At 41.5% G+C, this 20800-nt stretch overlaps 1 protein-coding gene across 1 annotated transcript in view; it reads left to right on the top strand.

Moving 5' to 3' along the window:
* HSDL2 (hydroxysteroid dehydrogenase like 2) overlaps positions 1-14191 on the top strand; it is a 27659-nt gene extending 13468 nt beyond the window's left edge. The window contains exons 5-11 of the mRNA XM_044452458.1: positions 5686-5789; positions 8195-8293; positions 9299-9493; positions 9896-9967; positions 11026-11247; positions 11921-12049; positions 13212-14191. Coding sequence (XP_044308393.1) covers positions 5686-5789; positions 8195-8293; positions 9299-9493; positions 9896-9967; positions 11026-11247; positions 11921-12049; positions 13212-13324 — 934 coding nt within the window. The 3' untranslated portion in view covers positions 13325-14191. The remainder of the gene's footprint in view (positions 1-5685; positions 5790-8194; positions 8294-9298; positions 9494-9895; positions 9968-11025; positions 11248-11920; positions 12050-13211) is intronic.
* Positions 14192-20800: the final 6609 nt, after the last annotated feature.

A 20800-nucleotide genomic window follows, 5' to 3' on the forward strand; every position in this document is an offset into this window, starting at 1 on the left:
CTCTGGTCCTCCCTATTCTATTGTTTTCTTCTATTTCTTTGCACTGTTCATTTAAGAAGGCATTCTTATCTCTTCTAGCTATTCTCTGGAATTCTGCATTCAATTGGGTGTATCTTTCCCTTTCTCCCTTGCCTTTCGCTTCCCTTCTTTCCTCAGCTACTTGTAAAGCTTCCTCAGACAGCCATTTTGCTTTCTTGCATTTCTTTTTCTTTGGGATGGTTTTAGTTGCTACCTCTTGCACAATGTCGCAAACCTCCATCCATAGTTCTTCAGGCACTCTGTCTTTCAGATCTAATTCCTTAAATCCACTCTGTATTCATCAGGGATATGATTTAGGTCATACCTGAGTGGCCTAGTGCTTTTTTCTACTTTCTTCAATTTAAGCCTGAATTTTGCAACAAGAAACTCATGATCTGAGCCACAGAGCACTCCTGGTCTTGTTTTTACTGACTGTATAGAGCTTCTCCATCTTTGGCTGCAGAGCACATAGTCAATCTGATTTCTGTGTTGACCATCTGGTGATGTCCATGTGTAGCATCATCTCTTGGGTTGTTGGAAAAGTGTTTGCTATGACCATTGTATTCTCTTGACAAAATTCTACCAGCCTGTGCCTTGCTTCATTTTGTACTCCAAGGCCAAACTTGCCTGTTATTCCGGTTATCTTTTGGCTTCCTACTTTAGCATTCCAGTCCCCCAGGATGATAAGGACATCATTTTTTGGTGTTAATTCTAGAAGGTGTTGTAGACCTAAATAGAACTGGTCAACTTCAACCTCTTCAGCGCCAGTGGTTGGGGCATAGACCTGGATTACTGTGATGTTGAATGGTTTGCCTTGGATTTGAACTGAGATCATTCTGTCATTTTGGAGATTGTATCCCAGTCCTGCTTTTCCTACTCTTTTATTGACTATGAAGGCTACTCCATTTCTTCTGAGGGATTTTTGCCCGCAGTAGTATACCTGATGGTCATCTGAATTAAATTCACTAATTCCTGTGTATTTTAGTTCACTGATTCCTAAGATGTCGATGTTCAGTCTTGTCATCTCATGTTTGACCACGTCCAGCTTACCTTGATTCATGGATCTTACATTCCAGGTTCCTATGGAGTATAGATCTTTACAGCATTGGACTTTCCCTTCATCACCAGACACATCTGCAACTACATGTCCTTTCGGCTTTGAGCCAGTTGCTTCATTCTTTCTGGCGCTACTAGTACTAGCCCTCTGCTCTTTCCCAGTAGCACATTGGATACCTTCCGACCTGAGGGGCTTATCTTCCAGCATCATATTTTTTTGCCTTTTGGTAGTGTCCATGGGGTTTTCATGGCAAGGATACTGGAGTGGGTTGTCATTTCCTTCTCCAGTGGATCAGCTTTTGTCAGAGCTCTCTGCTATGACCTGTCCATCTTGGGTGACCCTACACGGCATAGCTCATAGCTTCACTGGGCTACACAAGACCCTTCACCAGAACAAAGTAGTGATCCATGAAGGGGATACAGCATATTACAACATTCCAATCTGGATGTCTTGAGAACATGATAGTTGAGACCAGGCCCTCCTCTCCAGATAGGGTTGCATGTGTTGAACCAGCCTAAGGTTGTACAATGTGCTTCTGGCTATCCCTGCCACCTGAGGTCTCCCCAGCACCAAGTCTAGGAACACACTTGGTCCATCTAGGAGCAGATGTAATCCTCTATCCAGGATGGTTGGTTCTCCTTCCCACAGCACTTCTATAGTTTTTCAGTTACATTTTAGGTTGGATGCCCTCACTGATTGCAGAGCTTCCTTCATGCACCAGGAGTTCCACATCTGCAGTGAAATCACCAGTTTCTCAGTGGGAAGAGCATTTTTCTTAGTAGCGATAGTTATATTCTGCAGTGATGTTAACTCTGGCGCTTATGTGTAAGCAATGCTGATAGTGCCAGTTTGCTTTTATGGAGAGTATAAACTGTTTTATATTTTAATTCTACATTATATGGAATGGAGAAAATAGGTTTTGCATAATTGCAGGTAGACAGCTATGGAGAAATATCTTGCAAAAGGCATAATTTAATACTGCTCTGGCAGTCACTTCAAAAGTTCTGAGGCATCCTGTGCATAAACCATTTTGGTTTGCATCTCGTTAACCATGTGTTTTATGAAGCCTATGTTCTCTCTGTGCATTCCTCCTGCAAATATATTGCTTGCTGTAATGCCTTTTCCTACAATTTGAAACAGGCATTTTTTGGCCCTAAGGGTGAAGTTCTACGCATGTTTAGGGGCAGTGTTGCAGAGGGGAAGCAGGAGGCTGGCAAGGGAGAGAAATGGGCAGGGAGAAGAGAAACCTTTCTTCATGCTTGACCTGATACACAAGAAGACCAGGAACTATTAGCATTAATGTAAATCCCAAAGGGAGGTAGAGTGAATGTGTATTCTTTAGTCAGGGAAAGGCTTCATGGGGCAAAGATCCCTGGAGGAAGAGGAGGAGGAGAGGCAGGCCCCAGGCTGGGTGCTCCAAAAACTAATCAGGAAGAGTGGCTCTCAGCAGGGCTGCCCTTGGAATCATGCTGGTTTTCAGAGGTCTAAGACTGTTTTGTCTTCAAAAGAAAGACTAAGAGCTGATAATTTTGAAAGGATGATATTCAGGTGAACAAAAGAAAGAAGTTTCTTCTTCTTGGCAAAGAGGAGGGGTGTTTTTGTTTCTGAGTGGGCTAATGGCATGGCCTGCTTGTGGTCACATGAACCCAGGGCTGTCAGTGGCTAAATGATAAGTGATACAGCCTTGATTGAATTAAGAAGCAGGGAAGATTAGGCATTAAGGTGTTCACAACCAGCAGAAAGTTTGTCATGTCTTGTCCAGTTCCTTAGAAGCAATTTATTCCTATTGGCTTCTGTGAGTTTGCTGTAAGCAGGACTGCAAACCTGTACACATTAACCTGGGAATAAATCTCACTGTATTTTGTAAGAGTTACATCTGAGTAGATACTCATAGGATTACACCATAAACCTATCTTCTGTTTATAAGATTACTGCTACATTGTAGCTAAGATAAATGATAGAAAATACTAATGCATTAGCAAAGTGATAATGGGGTTGTGCAACAAAGGCAACTTCCTTACATGGGTGGTTGGGTTGTAAACTGATCAAGTAGCTGTAGGGGGAGGCCTTTGCTGCTTTAAAAAGATCATAGGGTTTCATCTTCCTTCCCAACCAGCAGTGTGTATATGTGAGGGAGATATGTTAGAAAGAAAGAAAAAATAGAAAGATGTCCTTTCTAATGTTAAAGAGAAATTAGAAAGAAATGTGGGTAATAGTAGATAATTTGATTATGGCCCAAAACTGGAAAAAAAAAAACATGAGTCCCCTATAGAGGAGTGACCAAGGAATTTCTGCCCTACATTGCTAATGAATGAACATGAAGCATTTATGCAGTTGTGAATAGGAAAGGTTAAGGCAGTTATTGTAAAACTAGAAGGTAAACAACCACTTATACCCTATTAACTTAAAATTATGGAATGGTACAGTCACTGGTGATGTTGCTGTTATATTTTAACTTACAAATAATGGGAGATGTGAAGGTGAAATTAGACTGGCTTTTTGTATTGAAGTTTGGTTAGATGGTCCCCTGGCACTTAGCAGCTAAACATCTTCTAAAAAAATGATTTGGCATTAGGTTTTATCACCACAGTTGGACTAAGCTTTTCTTTGGAGCTGGTGCCTATGCCCTAAAGGTGCCTTTTGCTTCCCAAGAACTAATGGTGATGGTCCCTTGCTTGTAATGCAGTTCACAAGCTGCCTGTGTTCTGTTAATGGAGATAAATACTCGAAACTTTCTGGGCAGATCAGGGTCAGTGCCCTCACCTAGTCCCTGCTGACTGTTCCACTTGAGCTGGTCTTTCTAGCGACCAGTAATTTAGTTTCTGCTGGATACTTTGTCGTGGTACATAGCTTAGAAATCTGTACTTACCCCTTTCTTCTTCTTTTAATTGCATTTTTCTAAAGGGGATGGTCCAGTAAAGTTAAACACTTCAAAGTCTTTCCATTTAAATAGTGGAAAATTAGGACATGGCCAACTCTAATTGACACTGATGGCTACTGTGCTTAAAAGCACAGTCCTGGCTATGTACACTCAGAAGTAAGGCCCACCAGATTCAATGGTACTTACTTCCAGGAAAGTATAAGATTGTTGCCTAATTTTGGCTGGATTGTGCTTTTGTATTTCTGCATGATGACGTGTGACTTTTTTTCTTTTATTAGTGATGCAGGTTATGGAGTGGAAATTTTCTCTTTGAAAAAATAAAGAGATGATACATGTGAGCATTCTAAATACAAGCTGTGTGCCATGAATACTTAATATTACAGCATCCTATGAATATTCATTATGTAGGAAATTGATGGAACAGTAGAATTACATTAGTGAAATTACAGAGCATCATTACTTGGCCAGAACAGGACCTGTTGTTACATCTAGTGTTAGCTAGGACCCTGTGGAATGACTTGCCCATTAATGGCTGATGAGGAATACTTATGATGGAAGTTTAATATGTATCAAAACAAACTGTTGCTCTGTAGTTTCTGAATGTGCTAATTAATGTGATACATGCAGCTCAATTATGTCATGAACTGTTTTTTCTGATTCTTTCTGTGAGGCTGTTTCCCAGTTACTGAGGTATTGCCAATATCCTGTACAGGGCTTAATTTTGAAAAAGCATTTCAGGGCAATGAGTGGCATATGGCCTGCATATAAAACTGCCACAGCTCTGAAAAATTCTCAAAATGGCCTGAAAACTGTGAAGTCTCCTAAATACAGGATACGCTCCAAAACATCTTGAAATACACATGGTGGAATTAGGGTGGCCAGATGTAGACAAGGACAGGGCTTCTGCACTATCATTCGTTATGTAGCGGAGAGAATTTCAGCAGATGTTCCTTGCACATAAAGCTACACGCCTCTCTAGAACAATTAAATGTTCAAGAGGCCTGTCGTCTTTTTACCTGGCCACCCTAGCTGGGATATAATAAGGACAGAGTCCCAATGAATGTTCTAGGAGCAGTGAGTTCTGCAATACTGTTGAAGCTAGGCTGTTGCAGATTGGTGGGGGAACTAGAGAGAAAAGGCTTTCCACTGTGGGTTCTGACCTTGTTCTCCACATTCTATCGCCACCAAGCAATTCTAAATGAATTGTTCCTGATCATTTTCAGCTGCGCAGAGACAGGCCTGCCCATGGCAGTGACCTGAACTGCATAATGCTGTCCCATGCTTTGTTCAACTAATGAGGTGCTGAATGTTCAGTTCTTGTGACAGATGAATCCAGCTGTGCTTAAAAAATGGTTTGTGAACAACCCAGAGAGAGAACCCATGGTTTCTTGTTGGGTTGTAAACTCTGAGTTATTTACGTAAAGCACGGATTGCTATTAAAATGTGAACTGAAAACCATGGGTTTGGAGAAGTTTCTTGCTGAGGATTGTGACTTTCTTTTTCTCACATCCATTTACACAAGTGAGTCTGAATATAAACTATATACTGCTTTCTCCAAAAAAAAGTGGAACAAAACTGCAATAGAACTATGCCAGCTCTAAGATTCAGAATACATATATAAAAGAGTAGGGTGAGGAGTAGGATTGGGAGAGAAAAGTTAAGCACAGCAAATGGTGATTATGTTTACAAGCAAGTCTAATGATTGCCTTGTCTTTGTTTTCATCTTCAGATCTAAAATATGCCTTCCTCACTTGAAAAAGAGTAAGATTGGACACATCCTTAATATCAGTCCACCAATAAATTTAAATCCTGTCTGGTTCAAAAATCACTGTGGTAAGTATAATTTTAGAGCTCTAATCCCCCTCTTAAATTTTGCACCCTGTGTTCACATCTGCAGCTTTTTAAGCATTTGACCCCCCCCTTCCTCTTTGACCTTGACCTGTTCCATTGTGGACAAACCTTGCATACTATTTTTGCACTTGGCTTTTATTTATGCTGCTGGGGAGACATGGCTACCAAAGCCTTTTTAGGTTCATCTATAGCACTACCAGTGGTACTTCTCCTTTGATTGTATTGCATCTTTGCATGCCATTCCCCAGACAGCTTTCCTAGTACACGAACAGCTGTCAGCAGCAGGCCGTGTTGCTTGACTGGATCTTCATCTATGGCAGGAATGGCCAGCTGGTGCTCTCTGGCACTCATTGGGCTTGTGAGATGATTTTGTGAACTCAGTCTGATTTGAACAATTTCAAACCGGTTTTTCAGAAATCTGGGTATTCTGCCTGTGGCTAGGACTATCTTGACTTCTTGTGAACCGTCCCAAGACATCTGCAATGGGATTGTATGGAAAAGTTTTAAATAAATAAATAATAAATCCTGAAAATATTGTTCCCAGCTCCTGTAGCAACCACCTTTTCCTTGAGTAGTTAACTACCCTTTTAGGCCTTTACAAGGGAGCAACCATGCCTTCTTGGTCCTAATTTGTAGAGTGTGCAAATGAATTTTCCTCCAAGTATTAGCTGCTAATACGTTTTGTTACATTTATACACTGTTTTAAATCAAGATTGGCTCCTGGAGCAGTTTGCAATAACTAAAATGGATCACAGGGTGGTGATGATCTAAGATGTGCAGGCTGTGCCCTACATATTTCACACATATGCTCCCCTCTCTCCACTCCCAGCCCAGGCTTCAGAAGTGAGCCATCCCTTACATATGGAATGCTATTTGCAGACTGTTCTGTTGCTGATTGCAGCACTAGCCCATAAAGTCAACCAGTATGATTTAACTTCCTAATCAAAAGGTCAGAAAACAGCAGTGGCCTTTTCCCACATATGTGGAATAGTTTAACAGACCTGCTGTAGTGCTGCAATTTAATTTTTAGGCTCACAAGAGGACTACTAAATTAATAGTGTGGTAGGGAGATTCCAGTTTCCATATATCCAGTTTCTAGATTGCATATATCAGCTTGCCTGAGTTGTCATTTGAATGTCATTTAGCAATGACAAAATGGCAAACAATGTGTAAGGGCTGGATTGTCTGCTATTGTGCAGCCCTCTTGCGTGGATGATTCCAGGGGGTCTTGGAGATAACCCAAGAAGCACAATTCTGAAATCTACCAGAAATCCAGTGGGACAGATTGAACAAAATCTGTATGCTCCTAGCCTGGGATACACAGAGAATTCTTCCAGCTGAGATCCTGCTGCTGTGCCAAAGCCCATTGGGTTTGGTACCAGTCTTCCTGAGGTGTGCCATCCAGTCCTTTCCATGCTTCCTCATGAAGTTTCATTGACAGAAGAAAACCTGCAGCACAGTAGAAAGAACATCCCTGGGTTCACCATACTTGTTTAATCTTGCATTACCATGGAAGCTTTGACAAACCTGGCGCATCAGGGAGGAGAGTTTGAGAGAGAAGAGAAAGGGTAAGGGAAGAGAGCTTGTAGAGTATGGTAAATTGGTGCCTCCTAGATGTTTTGGATCACCACTCCCATAATCCCCAAGCATTAATCCCTCTGGCTGGGATAACTGGAGTTGGAGCTGGAAAGCATCAGGTTGACTATTCCTCCAATAGTCTGTCTTCCCCTCCAAGAATGTGAGAGCTAGTCAGGATTTCACAGTACAGCTTGAGTAGAGGACCCCTGCACTTTTCTTTCTTTTGATGGGTGGGATGTGTGTGGTGTGTGTGTGTGTGTGTGTGTGTGTGTGGAGAGACTACTTCAATTTAGACTTTGTGCAGAGGGTTAGAGTGCCAGGCTCCTGCATTGTTTGAGATGTTCAGAGGAGGGGACAGATGCCCACTGGCTACTCCCTACCAGAGGACTGCTGCTGTGAACAAATAAAATGGAGGTTTCTCAAAAGGTGTAGAAGGGTAGGGAGCGGATGATGGAGAAAAAAGATCATTCACCAAAGGTAAAGGCTGAGAAGAAATGTTCCTGGGGTGAGGGCAGTCTGGATATAATGAAAAGTCTGTGCAGATAAGAGCAGCTGTGCTTGATCAGACCAAAGAGATATCTGGTCCAGGATTCTGAGTGGCTAACCAGATGCTTATCATATATGCATGTGCTCATTCTCCCTCCCCCCTCTCCTCCCCCCTTCCGCCCCCCCATTTCTTATCCCATTCCTCCCTTGCCAGTCCTGCTTTTCCCATGATGGGATTCTTTCCTAAAATAGAGTGTTTTTAATTAATTAGTACATGCCATTATTTTAAATAAATGGGTATTAACGTTTATGTTCTGTTCCAGCGTATACTATCTCTAAATATGGAATGTCCATGTGCGTGCTGGGAATGGCAGAAGAATTTAGAGGAGAAGTTGCAGTGAATGCTTTATGGCCGCAAACAGGTTTTGGATTCCCTTCAAAAACTTTATAATGCTTGGATTGTTTCATTTTTAATTATTGGCCAGATTCTGATTTAAATAGATTTACTTTCGAGTATGATTTTTTAAAGTTAGATAAAAATGTAGTTTCTGGACAATATTCCTTGGGCAGCTTATTCCTTGGTGTTGTAGAGTAATTTGTTTTCATTTGACAGTTAAAAGGTTAAATATTGAAATAGAATTCTTTTAGAATAGTTATTTATTTGACACAGTCCAGCCCTGTACAAGCTTACATGGGAACATGTGCTGCTGAGTTTACGAATGTCTAAAAACTCAGATAATGGCCTCTTGTAGCTCAAAGCAGGCAGCTTGGCTTTTGTTGCCAGCTCCACTAGTTTCTTAAATTTAAGGACCCTTTTTAGACATGATATGGCAGCAAACCTGGGTCTGCTACAAAGTATGTACTTGTGCATGTATGGCACCTGATCTACAAAATGTACGTTTCTTGTATTGCCATTTGACAGTCTTAAAGAATAAAAGTAGGAATAGGCCCTAGAATGTACTTCTTCCATTAATTAAAGACATGTCTAACCTAAAGCTCATTTCACTGTTTCTGCTCTATGTAGGTCTTATGTTGGAATTTACTTCTAAAGTTAGATGGTCCCCATGGACTCTCTTGTCTAACCCCCTGCTACTCAGTGCAAGAAATCTATTGTTAACCAGGACACATTAACTAGGAGGGCAGGATGCTCCAACGGAGCAAAGCTCAGGGAACCAAGGTTCAATTTAGAAGTACTTCCTGACAGTTAGCACCCCAAGGATATGGAATGGGCTTCCATGGAAGGTGGTTGAGGCACCATCGGTGAGGGTGTTCAAAGATAGGCTGAACATGCACATGGTGGGCATGTCATGAGCAGAGCCGGCTGGAGCCAGGGGTCAGACTAGATGGCCTGTGAGGCCCCTGCTGACTTGCTCTGTTTCTGTTTCTATGTAACTAAGCAAATTTTTGTGTATGACCTTCTTATTTAGCTATATATACATCTGCGATGGATATGTTGGGAGGAGCTGGTGTGGAAAAACAGTGCCGGAAAACAGATATTTTAGCAGATGCTGCATACTGCATTTTAACAAAGCCCAAGAGTTTCACTGGAAACTTTGTCATTGATGAAATTTTGTTGAGAGAAGAAGGAATTAAGAATTTTGATCCATATGCAGTTGCCCCAGGTAATCTAGATTTTATTTTATTTTCTAATGTGTCTACAAAAGGAAAAATTGCGGTTCTTCAGTTGTGTAACTGTTGACTGTGGGAAGGATCCAAACTTAATCATATTCACTTGCTTTGGAAAACGCAGGTGTTAAGTTGCTGCTCCTCCAGACAACATTATATGTAGATTTTATGCATCTGCATGCATGCATATTGGAAACCCAGTCAAGTTTCCCAAGTGGATGGGTACCTGTGCACAAAGACAACTTTAAAAATGTAAAATGCTACACATTTGCTATAGATAACATCAGTATTTCCTATTGCAACTAAGGAGTGGAGGTAAACCTGAAAAGTGGAAAGACACATTCTGATATCATATAAAAGGTATACCCTTTTAACATATTAATTCACTGTATTTTTAGGTCACCCTTTGCTGCCAGATTTCTTTTTAGATGTGGACCCCGATACACTAGCAATGAAAATGGAAGCACAAGGTGAGAACTTTCTTTCTCCCTCTGAGATCTTGCAGGCCATGTGGCTGGAAATTATAGACCTCAGACTGGTGAAGGCTGCCTTTGGATCTGAAACCAGACGTTGTGTTACCCTCCACAACACCACATTTTCCGATCGCAGTCCCTTCCTTCTGTGAGCTTCCATTGCAGGCAAATATAGCAAATGGATTCAGAGTTGATTTTGGGAAGGGTTTTGGGATTTTTAGAGCTTAGCAACCAGATATCTAATTCAAATTGCATAGCAGGCAGGTTTCAGTAACAACTTTACCTGCAAATCTAAATGCTAGCTTTTGAAAAACCAAATCTTGAGGACAATAGTACTCTGTACTTTAGGGACCAAAAATGTGGCTCCTCCCTAAGAGCTCATTTCTAGTTTTCTATTGAAAAAGCTCCTTGAAGCCCAGTAAAAAGGCAATGGGAGGTCATTTTAAAGTGCAAAATTAATTCCAAACATACTTGATTAGCTGACATTCCTAGAAATTAAGGAAATAACCTTCTCATTAAATTTTGTCATTTTCAAGTGTCTGAGAAAAGCTCATTAGGTTCCATCTAGTGTTGTGCGAGCAGATCTCTGCATATACTATGGAACTTCTTCCTTTCCTCTTCCCTGCACCCCATGACCCCCAGATCTTCTCCAGAAGGTTTCCTAATCTCCAGAACTGATTTAGGTGTGTGTTGTCAGCTCCAAGGTGGTAGCAGAGAATCAGTTCCGCCAACAATATTCATTCCTCTGGGCAGACACATATGGATAATTGATTATCCCTGCTTGACATGAATTAAATCCAGAACTTCATAGATGCAAAGCATGCCTTCTGCCTATGAGCTATGACTCGCTGAACCAGTATGCTTCCTTGGCTTAGTTTTCATGACTGCTGACCATTTCTCCGTTCCATATGAGTTAGTAAGCACTAATTTGAATTCAGGAGAAAATATGGTTCCTGTTTGTTGAAGGGTGAAGCTGGAAGCAAAGAATTGGGAGAATTTGAGTCATTTGAAGTACTTGAATCGGAAACAAGTATTGATCAATGTTTCCCGTGCAGGAGCTTCTCCAACATTCAAAGAGGGGAAAATGCAAGATGTTCCCAAACGTGATGGTCCTGACAAAACTAAGCCTGATGGTCCTGAGAGAACTGGGCTTCATGTGCATTTTGCTTCAGAAAATGCAACTGGGCCTGTGGCAAACACTTTTAAAATTATAAAAGGAGCAATTAATGAAGATGTTGTAAAGTCAACTCAAGGAGTCTATCGGTTTGAGTTATCTGGTAAGACACAGATTTAAGAGTTAATTAAGATACCAGATGGGTTTAGGATACCTCTGTTATCAAAAATTTAGTAAGATTAACAGAAAGAAATACATCTTCACAGTTGTGGCAATAATCAACCTTCAATGTAGTCTCCTATGTCAACACAAAAAGATAAACAGAATAATCTAGTTCGTTCATTCGTTCTCTCTCACACACACACATGCACGCACACGGAGATATTGAGATTATGAAACTTCATGTGGATGCACTGGGATCATTTTGTTCAGCATCTATACAAAAGAATGTGTGCAGTTCTTACAAGAAAACATGACAGTTCATTTACTTACCGCCTTTAGCTGGTATTGATAGATTGCTTTTGGAAGTTCCTATAACCTGCCCTGAAATCAAGGGAAAGAGGTAGCTAGAAAGCTAAGTGATTATATCACAGGGAGAAATCCACCAGGAGAGTTAAAAAAAAGCCATTATAGCAGATACCCCCAGCTGAAGCAAGCACAGATTAAGCCAAGCCTGTGTATCTTGCCCTGACTTTTAGTAATGTTGTCTCTTCCTAAAAATATTTCAATGAAACCATGTCTTTAATGTTAAAATCTCTAAATTACTTGATTTATACATAAAACAAATAAATGGCTAATTTAGTTTGCAATATTTAACTGTGTTATTCCTGCATTAGGTGAAGAAGGAGGGACATGGTATATTGATCTCAGAAACAAAGGTGGCAGTGCAGGAAGTGGAGAACCACCTGGAAAAGTTGATGTGATTATGAGCATGTCTAGTAGCGACTTTGTAAAAATGTTTTCAGGTAGGTATCGGAAGTGTCTTTGGCCCTTTAGCCAAATGTGTTTGTGTCCTCTTGGGTTATTGCTAATCAGAGCGTTTACTGTTCTTAGAGCTGCTTACACTGATAACTGTTAGAGATGGTGTAGAATTCTGTGGGCTGCATACAGCATACTGGCCCAGTTATAATACTGGTATACCACTAGCATGAGTTGTGATACGCCAGTAGCATAAGCTGGCTCAACATGTTTCCATCCAGAACATTAATCATGCCAGAATGTGCGCTTGGCATACTGCAAGAGGTCGTGTACCTTAGTGATTCAAGCAGACTGGCTGTAAGATTTTGCCCTGCATTTTAATCTTGGTTTCTTAATTCTGAGAAGTTCAGCATTACTTATAGGGCAGTCTTTCATACAAGTCAGGCTATCTATTCCAAGAAAGTTAACTTCCAAAATTCTTAGGTCAAATAACAGTCTGACTACTTTTACTCCACACCTTATCAATAAACATCATGCTGTTGAGAGGAGGACTAAAAGAAATCTAGCACAGAAATGTTTGTAGAAACAATTAGGACTACATTTGGGAGCCCAAACATTCTTGACCATTTTACTATACATTTTATTAAAAGAACTCTTGCACCTTTATGTGAGGTAAAGTTCGTAGCACTTGGCAGGATGATACAGATGACAGTGCTTCTCTGCAAGGTGAGAATGCTTTCCATGGTTATTACTATAAACTAGTGCAGTATAATCCTGTCCATATATTCTTGGAGCTGAGGTTGACAGTACAGTGTCTGCAACACCGCTCACCAGATGCTCACATCTACCTCTCCAGATGCCTGTCTCTGTAGCATCTGCTGCTGTTCTCACTTCCTTCTCTTCCAGCACCCTCACCCCGTATCTCCACTGCTACAAGCTCGATTTAGCTGTTTGGTCACTCTGTAGCTGCTAGGAATGTCTGGCATAGAGGGGAAGCCACATGCAGCCTAATAGCTGTGCATTGCCCCCAGCTGGTCTAAATGTTAAAATCACACCTAAAGCTTTCTCTGTAGTTATTTAGCTTTACAGTAGAGAAGTCTGTTAAGTGAAAAGTCTGCCAGGGTCTCAATTATTAGGTGAAATGAAAGGATGCAGGGGTTTTGTTGCAATATTTCTTGATGCTTTAAAGCTGTTTTTGTCTGCTTTCAGGAAAACTGAAGCCAACCATGGCTTTCATGTCTGGAAAGCTGACAATCAAGGGTGACATGGCCTTAGCAATCAAGTTGGAAAAACTGATGGGTCAGTTAAATGCCAAACTGTGATAATAAAAGGGCGATTGATGTGTCCCATTGAACTCTCAATAAATATACAGTGCTTTGCTGTTGAGGATACCAGTGCCTGCTCTTTAACATGTTATGATTTATCACTTCCTTAGACTTAGGACATTTGTAGGATACCTGGGTTCCTAACTTGATTTACTTAGAAATAAATGCTGTTGGTTGAAATGAGATGTATTTCCTAGGAAGAGTGCTCATAATAAATGTGGAATAGATTTATTTTCTGATGAGAATTAATGCACCATGAAATTACACAAAAACATTCTTGTTTCAGAGAGGCCATAGGCTAGATATTTTGCCATTTTCCTTTTTCCTGAGGTGTCAATGTTTGATTTTTCCTAAGGATTAGATTCTCTTAAAATTCTGCTCTAATGGCTATAAGCCTAAGTCTTCAGCTTAGAAGGGAAACTTAATCCTTTGCCCTGTTGCGTTGTCAACCCAGGCCTGACATCGGAAACCTTCATTAGATTCATTAATACTGAAAGACTTCAGTCGAGTACACCAGTGTTAAATGGCAAATTAATTGGCTTTAAGCTGCTTCTGTCTTTTTGTTCTTGGTATTGATGCTTTGGAAGAACAGGTGCCTTCTCTGTTTTAAACACAAATTTTCTACATGAATTTCAGTAACTAAATCACTTATTTCCTTAACGAATTTTGATTCTCTTTAACCAAGATCAGATGCTCAGGGGTTAAAAGGCAAAACAAAGCCACCAGTATTTGCTTTAATTACCAGCTGCCTATATGATTATCTTAGTAGCATTTTGGAATACAGTATTTTAAAATCCTGTGAAAATGTAGTTCCTGCCAAACTGTACATACAAGATAGTTTAAATAAAAATCTCTCTGGGTGTATGTCTGTTTACTTACAGTTCTCCTATTTGGTATGCCAAGTGACACTATTGTTATGGGGTAAGCAAATGACAGTGAAGGGTTCCGGGTATTCTTGCTATCATTTTAATGTCTTTTATATGTTGGATTTGTAGCACAGTCCAAGGACAGGTAAGAAGGATTGCTTCAGACAAACACAGATGTTTATGTAGCACATGCAAGGGGCTGAATGCAAAGATGCTTCCTTTTGGTACAGTTCTTGTAGTACTGGGTATGAATGTATCTTTTTCACAGCCTGGCTCTCCATCTCACTTCAATGAACATCTTAATTGTTTATATCATATCTTTGTTTCGTTCAAGGAAATCCAGGCAGTTTACATAATCCTTCTCCTCTCCATTTTATCCTCACAACAACCTGTGAACTGGGTTTGGCTGAAAGCCTGTGACTGGCTCAAAGTCACCTATTGAACTCCCTGGCTAAGTAGAGACTAGAACCTAGAGCTCTCAGATTCCTGGTCCTACACTCTTAACTACTCCACCCCACTGGCTTTCCAATATTTACAGATTGCCAGCTTCAAGTAACAAAGCATTAAGAATGTGCTTGTGTTAGGGGATGAATTTCAGAGAAATAGTGCCTACTTACTGTCCTTGCCTAAAGAACAGATCATCCATTCACCCTGGCCTGATCTACACATCCAGCAGAATAAGATGGTAACATGGATTGTACCATGTCAAGTTGTAGGTCAAGGGGTGCTCCCCCTTTTTAAAGCAGATCACAACCTAAAAGGACAAGAGAAATCTTGACTAGTTGCTCCTTAGACTTTCTCCAAGGTAACATCTGTTTATACTAGACCTACAAAACAGATGGTGTCCAGGATGCATGCTGTCCAGCAAGCCATTTCTGGTGGCCTGTCAGATCCCTTCACACTAGTCTCAGCAAGAGAATGTGTGCCTTATTTCCTGATGAGAGGCTGGAGTTAAAGAAGGGTTTATCTGCTAGTGCTAGCTGTGGGGGAAGCAAGGGAATCCCCAGGTATGTGCATGTTTGTACATTTGTGGGCTCCTGGCACTGTCCAATGCAGTCCATGCAACAAGAAATGTTGTGCTCCACCACCATATGCAGCATGGTTTCCTAAAGTGGAGATGAGGTGCAAAGAAAAGCTCAAGTCAAGAAACTGCTGCTCCCCCCTCCTTTTTTTCTAGGCACTGTGAATTTTAATTGATAGGTGAATTCACCGAAACATTAGTGGATTAGAATGGTGGGACCCATTTTAATTAAGACATGTATTTTATTAATGAGACTTGGAAGCGAGGACATTTCTGAAGTTGTCTGGATTTATTATAGTATTTGGCCATGGCAAAGAGAATGTTAAGTGGCTTTGTCTTTTAATAAGGAATGACAGCTCTTGTTTATAAATCAGTGTCTTAAACTTCCTTCAGTATCTCAGAGGTATTTATGCTGGATACTGGTAATTTACAGATTTATAACAGTAATTGACTTGTTAAAAGATCGGTAACCTAGTACAATCCTATTACTGTCTGCCAAGAAGGCAGTCCTACTGAATATAATAGCATTTCTCTGAAAGACACCTTGACTGATCTGACCCTACAATATGCAGCCCCAAGGAAATGTCGGGTATGTTCTAAAGTGTGCTGTTATGAACATACAGTAACAGCAAGGCCCTGTAACCCTGGCCCATTCATCATGTGACCCCCAGATGAGATAGTTCATGCTAAGCTTCTGTGGCAGACGTACAGTTGAAGTGGTCCACTGAACACAAGACAGCTTGAAAGCTATTCTGGTTGACTTAAGAGCACTAGTTATTTTAATTTGTTCTTCTGGTGTTTATATGTTAATACTTTTACTTACCCGTATAACTGGGCACTTTTAAAAGGTGCCAGTTTATGCTCAAACAAAGCTGTGAAGTAGTTCTCTTCAGGGGATTATCTGAACTATAAACAGTAGCAGTTTTTCCATGAATTAAGCCTTATGTAACTTGCATATGTGATGTTTATGTACTCTGAACGTTTTGTGTTTGCCAGAAGGTTAGTGATGACCTTTTTAAAAAAGAAATGTGCCCAGTAATATATGTTTAGGCTCCCACTTTGGTCTTTTGTGTTTCATAGTTCAGCAGCAAGACATGATACTGCAAGACAAAGTGCAGCCTGGGGTTCATGTGTGTGTGTGTGTGTGTGTGTGTGTGTGTGTGTGTGTGTGTGTGTGTGTCCCCGAACTGGATGTATCTTGGTTTTCCCCTTCCTTAATATTAAATCTGATTAGAAAAAAGATTGTACTGATGTTAATTTAAATAAGGGTCAGTAGAGCCTTCCAGGGAAAGGAAGAAGGGGTAATTAATCTTCCTATATAACTTTCTAAGTGGGAGTGTGTTGCCTGCCACTATTGATTTTACAGGTAGTAAGGTTTTCTGATCTAGCCTTTTTTGCTGCTAGGCTGTGCTTCATTTATTTATTACATTTCTCTGCCTCCCAGTAGGCAAAGCTCTCTGAGTCATTCATAGCATGATCAAACATAAAGCTTTTAATGCCAAAACATTTAAAGGTTTTAAAACAAGTTAAGGATAATTGATAATACAGTTACCAGGATCTATATCCTACTCTGTTCACAACGGAGCTAATTGTAGATGAAACAGAGAGAGATTTGCCATACAAAAAATACTCCCACGTTAGCAAATAGAAATCTCAAGGGTGCAGAGATGAGGGGGGAACAATAGTCACCTCATAGCTTAGGGCTGAATAGTTAACACTTAGGCAAGCCTTTCCAGCTTAGTGCCCTCTGGAAGTTTTAGACCACAATGTCCATCATTCCCATCTGCCATACTAGCTCAGGCTGAGAGGAATTGAAACAGGAAGCATGGAATTTCTAGCCAACATCCAATACAGCAGGATTTGATCAAGGATTCCAAGGGAAATTAGGATTGGGCCAGTAATCAGGGTTGAGATGGATTGGTAGACAGGTAAGAAGGGAACATAGATTTCGGGCCTTGGTATGAAGTTTTTCAGTTTTCAAGAGGGAATGCAGAACAGCTTTGGGAAAGAATAAGAACAAGAGCGTATAGGTAAAAGATGGGCAAGGCAAATGTGAAGGCTTAGAAGGACTCAAGGGACAGCAAAAAAGAACCGAGAGAAACTCTCTGTCCCAGAGTAGATGTGAGCTTGGAAGCAAGAGCTGATGTGGGCATGGGGCTGACAGCTATCCGTGAGATTTTTGCTTCCTCAGAACCCTGCTGGAACTAAAGGTCCCTTTAGTTCAACATCTCGTTTCCAATGGCAATAAGCAGAACATGGAGGTAACTGCCTCTCCTGTTATGTGTCTACCAGATCCAAGACTCAGCTGTGCTGCTGTTTTACAAAGAACTTCAATTTCAGCAATAATGGCTAAATGATTTAAAATCATCATCATCATTGGTGGTGACTGGTCACCTGTTCTCCATAAATTTATGCAATTCCCTTTTAAAACTACCTAGAGCTATTATTTGTCACAGCATCTTGTGACAGTGAAAGACAGATGGCAAGAGTGCAGTCCTTCCATTTTAAGATTTTTTTCCCTTAAGATTTGAAGTAGCTTCTGAAACGACACCCCCAGCCCATCAAACAAGGAAATGCCACTGACTGCTCCTTTACCTCCTGTGACTGTAGGGTTATAATAATCCATATGTAATGGGATGAAAAGAATTGCTGTGGAGGGTATCTCTTTTGAAAATAAACAAAAAAATAGGTGGATATTTATGTCATATGGATGGAGTGGGGAAAAGCAGGTTGCTTACCTGTAACTGATGTTCTTCGAGTGGCCATCTGTGCAGTCACACATATGGGTGCTGCGCCTGCGCAGTGCCTTTGGCCAGAAGATTGATAGCTAACGGTTTTGGCGGGAAACTCCGCTCCCCTCCCCACCAGTAGTATATGTAGAGCAGAGTTTCTGCCATTTTCCAGTCTTTGATAGACCGGACGTTCGCTCTCTATAGAAAAAAAAATTAAACTAAGGAAAAACGTCTTAGGTACCGATGACAAGAAATACGGTGTAGGTACTGAGAATAAAGAATAGTATGGTACCGATAACAAGTTCCACCCATCGACACTGAGCGGGGCCAGCGGGTGGGTTGTGTGACTGCACAGATGGCCACTCGAAGAACATCAGTTACAGGTAAGCATGGACATCCAAACGATAATGTTTAGCGAATGTGCTTGGAGTGGCCCAGGGCCGCCCTGCAGACATCATCAATCGGGACCCCCACCACGAAGGCTGAAGAAGCAGCTACTGCTCGCGTAGAATGACTCCTTGGGATTGTAAGTAAATCTATCTTAGCCAACTGGTAGGACAAAGTTATAGTGTGAACTATCCATCTGGAGAGTCTTTGAGGGGTAACAGGAGAACCTTGGTCCTGCTCAGAGTATTTAACAAAGAGCCGATTGGAGCGACAGATAGATTCAGTCCTTGATCTATAAAAGGCTAAGCAGCGCCGTACGTCGAGCACGTGCAAGGATCTCTCAATTGGATTCGATGGAGATGGAAAAAAAGCAGGTAAGACAATCTCTTGACCCAAGTGAAAAGTTATAGCCACTTTTGGTAGAAAAGACGGATCCATTCGTAGAACAGCTTTCTCCCTATGGAAATTCAGATAGGGAGGGTCTACCCTGAGGGCACAGAACTCACTAGCTCTTCGAGCTGATGTAACCGCTACAAGAAATGCTGTCTTCCAAGAAACAAGGCGCAAATCAATAGTCGCCAAAGGTTCAAATGGAGCTCTGGTTAGTGCTTGTAATACCACTGAAAGACTCCAAGTAGGCATAACTGGTCTGATTGTCGGATGAAGGTTATGCAGCCCTTTAAGAAATCTCTTTATCAGTGGTTGAAAAAAATAGAGGATCCCTGAATTGTACCACGGTAGTAAGAAATTGCAGCCATGTACACCTTTATGGAAGATTTAGTCCTAAATGGTGGAGTTCTAAGAGAAACTGAAGAATATTCTCTATGGATGCTGAATATGAAAGAAACGAACGAGACTTGGCAAAAATAGAGAATCACTGCCACTTAGCCGCGTATGATTTTTGGGTTGACAGTCTTAACGCAGATTCGAGAATGCTCTGAATCTCTGTGTGGAAAACCATCAAATCGGATGAAGCAGGGAAAAGCAACGGATTCGAAGCCTCGATTCGAGTGTCGGATCTGGGGACACGATCCATAGAAGACGTAGACACCGTTAGTACCGAGTCAGTACTGACAGTTATCGAATCTGCCAGGCTGTTAATTTCAGCGATGTTAAATCCAGGTGGCGAACTGTGCCCTCTCGCTGAGTTATCAGATAAGGAACAGACGGAAGTTGAAGGTATTCTTCGTGAGATGTTCGAAGAAGTGTTGAAAACCATGCTTGGCATGGCCACCATGAAGTTATCAGCAGTCCTGTGGCCCTGTTGTGAACTATCTTTGATATTACTCTCATAATGAGGGGAATCGGAGGGAAAGCGTAAAAGCTCATATTGCCCCAAGGGATCATAAAAGCATCCCCTGATGATCCTTGTCCGACTCCCGCTCTTGAGCAAAAATTCTCGCATACCCTGTTCTGCTGGGTAGTGAACAAGTCCATGTTCGGATGCCCCCAGCGATGGAAGAGTTGGTCGCATATCTGTCAATCCAGCTCCCACTCGTGAGATGTTGACATTTGTCTGCTTAGAAGATCGGCCTCGACATTGTCCGTACCAGCTAATGTACTGCTACGAGAGCAATGTCTCTCGAGATGCACCAGTTCCATATCTGTATCGATAGCCGAGCCAATGTGGGCGACTTTGTCCCGCCTTGTTTGTTCAGATAAAAGACTGTAGCAATGTTGTCTGAGGTTATCTAAACGAGTCGGTGCCGAAGAACATCCTCGAACGATTGTAGGGCCTTGAATACTGCCAGAAGTTCCAGGAAATTGATATGATTCTTGGACTCCTGAAGATTCCAAACACCTTGAGTGCACAGATCTGAACACACTGGTCCCCATCCGAGCAGGGATGCATCGGTACCAAGAGTCACTGTAGGACACCAGGGTTGGAACGGAACCCCAACACTTAAGTTGGCTGGAACTGTCCACCAAATCAGGGATTGTAGAACAGAGGACGGGAGCTGAATTAACTTTGTCGGCAAGTCCTTTTGTGGTCAAAACATCTTGTTGAAGTAGAGCTGGAGAAGGCGAAGTCGAAGTCTGGAATTTGGAACGATGGCGACTGACGCGGCCATGTGTCCCAAGAGTCTTTGGATAGATCGGGCAGGAACCGTCCCGTCCCATTGCATTCGATGGATGTGCCAAGCAAGAGTATGCTGTCTGTCTCACGGAAGAAATGCTTTTGCCACGGTGGAATCCAGACGGGCTCCGATGAAATTGTTCATCTGTGCAGGAACAAGAGAGGATTTGTCGAGGTTAATGCAAAGCCCAAAATCCTGCAGTAGGGTGCAAGTCATATGTACAGAGGAAAAAAGTCCTTCTCTGGTCTGAGAGACTAATAACCAATTGTCGAGATAGGGGATATTTGAACACCATGTAGTCAGAGATATGTGCAGACCAGACTCATACACTTTGTAAAGACCCTCAGGGCCGTAGCCAGCCCAAACAGGAGCACTGTGAATTCAAAGAT

The sequence above is a fragment of the Varanus komodoensis genome, unplaced genomic scaffold, assembly GCF_004798865.1.
Source record: "Varanus komodoensis strain SLA01 unplaced genomic scaffold, ASM479886v1 scaffold72, whole genome shotgun sequence".
Taxonomy (NCBI): domain Eukaryota; kingdom Metazoa; phylum Chordata; class Lepidosauria; order Squamata; family Varanidae; genus Varanus; species Varanus komodoensis.